Source organism: Limulus polyphemus, unplaced genomic scaffold (assembly GCF_000517525.1).
Source record: "Limulus polyphemus unplaced genomic scaffold, Limulus_polyphemus-2.1.2 Scaffold5006, whole genome shotgun sequence".
Lineage (NCBI taxonomy): Eukaryota > Metazoa > Arthropoda > Merostomata > Xiphosura > Limulidae > Limulus > Limulus polyphemus.
Genome location: NW_013670616.1, coordinates 40,530 through 47,314, shown reverse-complemented (window position 1 = coordinate 47,314; position 6,785 = coordinate 40,530). Strand labels below are relative to the sequence as shown.

The 6,785-nt window shown below is 34.4% G+C and overlaps 1 protein-coding gene across 2 annotated transcripts in view; it reads right to left on the bottom strand.

Moving 5' to 3' along the window:
• Positions 1-6,785, bottom strand: part of LOC106471985 (melanotransferrin-like) — a 45,569-nt gene that overhangs the window by 8,198 nt on the left and 30,586 nt on the right. For both annotated transcript variants that reach the window (XM_022400599.1, XM_013932614.2), the window contains exons 3-5: positions 5,731-5,858; positions 4,932-5,189; positions 3,368-3,652 (exon numbers count right to left, since the gene is read on the bottom strand). In XM_022400599.1, the coding sequence (XP_022256307.1) occupies positions 3,368-3,652; positions 4,932-5,189; positions 5,731-5,858 (671 nt within the window). The remainder of the gene's footprint in view (positions 1-3,367; positions 3,653-4,931; positions 5,190-5,730; positions 5,859-6,785) is intronic.

Sequence of the window (6,785 nt, the reverse complement as noted above, 5' to 3'; positions counted from 1 at the left end):
ATGTATAATACCATAAAGCAGGGTGTATAATACTATAAAGCAAGGTGTATAATACCATAAAGGAAGGTGTATAATACCATAAAGGAAGGTGTATAGTACCATAAAGGAAGGTGTATAATACCATAAAGCAGGGTGTATAATACCATAAAGCAAGGTGTATAATACCATAAAGCAAGGTGTATAATACCATAAAGCAGGGTGTATAATACCATAAAGGAAGGTGTATAATACCATAAAGCAAGGTGTATAATACCATAAAGCAGGGTGTATAATACCATAAAGGAAGGTGTATAATACCCTAAAGGCAGGGTGTATAATACCATAAAGCAGGGTGTATAATACCATAAAGGCAGGGTGTATAATACCATAAAGCAGGGTGTATAATACTATAAAGCAAGGTGTATAATACCATAAAGCAAGGTGTATAATACCATAAAGCAGGGTGTATAATACCATAAAGCAAGGTGTATAATACCATAAAGCAAGGTGTATAATACCATAAAGCAGGGTATTATCTTGGAATTAACAAACTTAAGTAATATACATATATAGATTGTGAAAATTAAACTGATAAACTTCGGATTTAATAAACTTGTGCTTTAACTTTGTTCGAAGCCACTGAAACCGAAATAAAACATGTTGTTTTCAATGTTCACGTTTCCTTTTTGTTTTTTAGCGCAAGGTTACATGGTGGACTATTTGCAGTGCGTCCGGCGCGGAAAATAGAGCCCAGTATTTTAGCGCTGTAAGTCCGTAAACTTAGCGTTGACCCACGTGTTAATGAGATTAAACTGTTCGTCGGTTTGATCTCTCCGAAATCTATAAATAGGACACTTGAGTTAGAAAAAATATTAACAAAAAAAAAAAAAGTTTTTCTTTAATTTCGCGCAAAGTTACCCGACGATTATCGAGAGAAGGTAACTAATCAACATCACCTACCGCCAACTCGTGTGCTACTAAAATAGACTAGAGGGATAAGACTGTCATTCTTATAACGTACCCACGGCCCCAAAATGAGGAGCGCATTTTGTTTTTGTTTTGTTTGTCTTTTTTTTTTTTGCGGTAAATTGGCTCGAACCAAGGAGCATCAGTACAGGACGTTAACCACTGGGCCACGCTCGGCTCACGATGAACTAACAGCTATCTGTAATTTAAAATATTTCTATAGTGTTCTTCTAACTTTTATCTACAATTTCACGCTCTAGTAATTACAAACATCTATTGTTTGTCTGTAGTTACTAAGAGTTTATTCTTACCTTCGTTACAACAACAACGTGTTCGCTCAGAAGTTCAATGTTGGAAGACGTAACTTATAAAACTGGTCGTTGGCTTCTCCTCAGCGATTTCAAACGTGCAATGGGCGCTATTTTTATAGCAGCTACTCGATGACTGTAGCGCCCTCTATGGCCAAGGTAATAACACCCACGTTTAATGTGGGCGTGAGATTACAGTGGCTTTTGAATATGAAATCTCCCACTGTATATATTGTGTATTTACGTAAAACTCGCCACCACCACCCCTGTATTTTTTTTCTTTTCCTTTTCTCTACAGCTCAGATTATATATTTTACTTAGTTTCATTGTTTTTTTAAAGTTCATGATTAAAAACGTAAAAAAAGAAAAAACGCGAATATTTTTTTTTTAAATTTAAATGTATTTGTCAAGAAATATGTATCACAAACGAAGTTAAGCAAGTCTTATTAATTGTGTCAAAAAAAAAAAAACCTGCCCGCCGGTCGCTCAGCGATAAGTGAGTGGTAAAAATTGGGTTTCGATACCCGCGGTGAGCAGAAAACAGATAGCCCATAGTGTACATGTGTGCTTTGAAAAAATAAATCAGATCAACTAGGGGTAAACATATTCCACTCTACGTCTTTCTACTCATAAAGACGAGGCCTAGCAAGGCCTGGTGGTTAGGGTGCTCGATTTGGATTCTGCTGACCGCGAGTTTGAATCTTGTCACCCAACGTGGGAGCGTTATAATCCATTTATATCTCATTATGTTGATTAACGTCCAACCCTTGGAGTTGACCAATAGGCAGTGTTATTATTGTAGTCCTTGTATACTTGACCACATCTTGGTGTCTAACCCATGGAGTTGACCAATAGGTAGTGTTATTACTATAGTCCTTGTATACTTGACCACACCTTGGTGTCTAACCCTTGGAGTTGACCAATAGGTAGTGTTATTACTATAGTCCTTGTATACTTGACCACACCTTGATGTCCAACCCTTGGAGTTGACCAGTAGATAGTGTTATTACTATAGTCCTTGTATACTAGACCACATCTTGATGTCCAATCCTTGGTGTTGACCAGTAGGTAGTGTTATTACTTTAGTCCTTGTATACTTGGCCACATTTTCATGACTAACCAGTGGTGTTTACATAGGGTCAGTGTTATTACTTTAGTCCTTGTATACTTGGCCACATTTTCATGACTAACCCGTGGTGTTTACAAAGGGTCAGTGATTGCAGACCAACCACAGCTGAGCAGATGTTGACGTCATTAGATGCAGACCAACCACAGCTGAGCAGATGTTGACGTCATTAGATGCAGACCAACTACATGAGTGCAAAATTCCATCAATTTCTGAGATAAATAGCTTTAGGATTCAACTGTTTGCTAAGCAGAAGAGTTAGCAGCAAACATCTTTGACCAACTATCAGGATAACACTGTACAGCAAAGAGAAAATGTTACGAACAGTGCAGGGAGGGATGGAGAAGTGTTGCCATTGTTATAGCACATAATGAAATTATAAACAGTTTGGAAGTTTGCACTGAGAACACCATAATTCCGAACAAAATTTGCATTGTAGTAATTCTAATGACGTCAACATCTGCTCAGCTGTGGTTGGTCTACATCTAATGACGTCAACATCTGCTCAGCTGTGGTTGGTCTGCATCTAATGACTGACTAATAGTTTTATATATTAATTTTGACTAAGGATAAGATTATATTTATTTCATTGAAAATATTACATAAACTGGTAATTGTAGCTCCAATTTGATGTGAATTCTCAAACATGGTATCAAATAATCATGAATGTAGGTTATATTATTCATTAGATTGCTTCTTTCGTGTTTGTTGATAAGCGCAAAGCTACACAATACCCTATCTGTACTATGTCCATCGTGTGTATCAAAACCCGATTTGTAGGGTAATATGCTTTCAGATTTACCGATAAGATTCGAGGAGATTTTCTCATGAAAATAAAAATATATCATCAACCGTGTTGTAATTACATTTGTTGATCACTTGGCATTATGATATAAAAATTATAAAAGAGTAAACCGAGAAAAATAAGATTCTTGATTCAGTATTTTCATGTACGACAATTTTTGAAATATAAACACACAATTCTTACCTGATGTTGGTATTCCTACGAAAGCATTAGATGGAATCCGAGCCCAGTAACACGGCTTAGGGTTTAATATTTGGTCTGTGGTTGTATTTAAACACAGATATTCGTATTTATTTGCCAAGGTTTTTCGATTTTGAAAGAACTTCTGAGTTGCTTCTACAGTTGTGAAAGCAATGTCATTTACACTATTCACAAGACATTGAAGCGCACCCTCGTGGCCAGAGTATCTTTTATCTGAACAAGAAGTTTCCTTTCCGCAGCCATTGCAAAGTTGTGGATGGCGCTGTTCTGTGAAAAGTATTCAAAATACACAAAGTGATATGACAATATGTCATAGGTCTAGTGATAATACAATGTGCTATAGGCCTAACGATTAAACAACGAGTTAAAGGCCTATACTTAGAATCTACTGAGGTAGACTAAAAAGCGTAAGTTTAAACACAACGATATAAATATAAGAACTTAGAAGGCCTTATTTGATTCACCGTTACTGAAGGTGTAATTGTAAAGCCAGAAGATTTAATTGGCCTTACTTTAAGGCCTAGACTCATTCAAATATATTGTGGTTTTACTGTAGAATTTTAAAAGATGGTAACCCTAGCAACATCTAGTATTATTGATTTGCTACATTGGTCGAGCACTCGTCCGCCAAGCGGATGAAATATATGGTTATATTTCAGATTTATTTTCTTTAAACTAAAAGTAAAATTTAAAATATTATCTGTTACGTAAATATCTAATATATCTAACCTAAATTCACATACTGAAATTAACTTAAGTTACTAAACTGGTGAGCTAAAAGGACTTCATTAATATTGAATAAAATACATCTTACTAATTTTCATCAGCGTTATTATTTTAACAATACTTATATTATGAATTTGATTTGATGTTTTTTAAATACGTCTACTATCATTTTAAACTTTGGATACGACAGTTTACAATGCTTATAGGAGATTATTATTTTGTGAATTTGAAAGCGATACATTTTTTCAAAGTGGCAGATATATAAAACATTAAATTGATGAATAATTATACAACATTTTACGTCTGCATTCACTTACATTAATCTACATGTTTCATTCGTACTTAGCATCTTATATATAAAAAGCCGAAACTATTATAGTCAATAACTTCCTACGTAGGAAAGTAGCTACATTTTTTTTATTAATTGTCATATTTAAAAAAATATTACAGCTCAATTACTGGTGAAGTAAACTAATTTTATTTATTGAAATAAATTTAAATTTCGTAAAATATTTCATATACAAAAACCACCATTATTGTTTATTTACAAGAACATTCTGCAGTACTCGTAGTCCATTATTTTAACAGTGCTTTTAGAAGTTGGTTAAATATATGTGATCCTTTGGACAAAGAAAAACCCATTATTGCATTTATAAAACTGAAGGAATGTTATCAAATTAAAGGATAAACAATGAACAGTTATTACTTAATTCCGAAACACCAACAATGTCTTCTCATTGGTCATAATTTTAAGTACGTAAGGATACAATAAGATGAATGTAACATCTGCCCAAATATTTGTTTGTATTAAAGAACCTACTGAGCCTTTCTTCCAAAACAGGGTCCGGAGACCAGCTTCCTCCAATGCAGCTCTTCGCGAAGAAACTTTCCACGGAGTGAAGATCACTCCTACAATCGGGTGTGAGTATTCTTCTCCTCAAGAGGGCGCTGACTGGAACGTGCCACCCAGCTACGTCATTAAACGACCCATGACACGACCTCTTACGACGAAGATCCGCTAAATTTCTGAGTCCTAAACCTTTCTTCACAACAGCTGTAGCACGGTAGTTATAGGGCACTATAGGACATCGTAAATATTATTATTATAATTTTCAAAATTAGGCCTAGAGCAAACACGTGATATGTAAAATAAAACAAAGTCGTGAGTGTTATGAGTGAACATAACAGATCTGGAATAAAACGAATAATACATTCTAACGATTTGATTGGTTAGTTTTGCTGATAACGAGGATTTTTAAAGATAATTTTATAGGATTGTGAATTTGACCCACTTTTGTTAGGGTTAACTAGCTTACATGAAACTAGGTTACGTAAGAGTGGTGTTATTGCCGAAATCTAAAAGAGGTGAGAAGAAACAAAATAAATTAAGTTTTCTAACACCTTTTTTTCACTAGAATTTTGTAGAGAAAATATCAGAAAATCTTTTAGATTGCAATACTGTTTGAAAAATATTTAGAAATAAATCAGTATCGGTATTGTTGTTCGTCTTCAAACTACGACGTTTCGACCACTCGTGAATTAAATCTGGGCAACAAATTTCTGTTGTTGGTCAACATATTTCAAAATAATTATTCTCCATATTTTAGGACTTACTGTACCTTCATACGCCGTTGCTTCCATAGCTATAGGAACGAGGTTAAAATGCCTTCCTCCTACGTAAATTTCTTCTGGTCCAATGTTGACCAGGTCAGCTTTACCGTCTAGTATAATGTTCATGCAGCCCAACCTAAAATGATAATATATAATAATAAGCATTTTAGTTATTGTGAATAACACAGGCCTGCGATGTTTTTATTGTCTTGAATATTATATCTAACAATAACACAGGCCTGCAATGGTTTTATTGTCTTGAATATTATATCTAACAGTAACACAGGCCTGCGATGGTTTTATTGTCTTGAATATTATATCTAACAATAACACAGGCCTGCGATGTTTTTATTGTCTTGAATATTATATCTAACAATAACACAGGCCTGCAATGGTTTTATTGTCTTGAATATTATATCTAACAATAACACAGGCCTGCGATGGTTTTATTGTCTTGAATATTATATCTAACAATAACACAGGCCTGCGATGGTTTTATTGTCTTGAATATTATATCTAACAATAACATAGGCCTGCGATGGTTTTATTGTCTTGAATATTATATCTAACAATAACACAGGCCTGCGATGGTTTTATTGTCTTGAAATTTTTACTTGTTCTATACTAATTCCTCTACGATAAATCCGAAAATTATATCCATTTTTCTCCATCACGTACAGATTTTTCACAAAACGTCATATGTACTTTTACATAAGTGAATCATTTTCATTGACATCGGGGCACATTTTGTTATGTTTCAAATGTTGACAACCACTGGTTATAGATTTTTCTAGACCATTCGCGACGTGACAGTTTTATCGATCGTTCTAGAACCCACGAGAAACACACCGCTAGTATATAAACGATTAACAGGCCACACGACGCGTCATTTCTGGATAACATATATTTGTGCGTACACTTTCACATCAGTTTTTTTTTTCTTCTTTTCAATATTACTTATACGTCGCTATGGCAACAATAGGTTGTGTAAATGACCCAAACATATTTTGTTATATTTATGGTAAATTTGATCAAAGTAAGTTTTGTTTTCTTCCCGATTTGT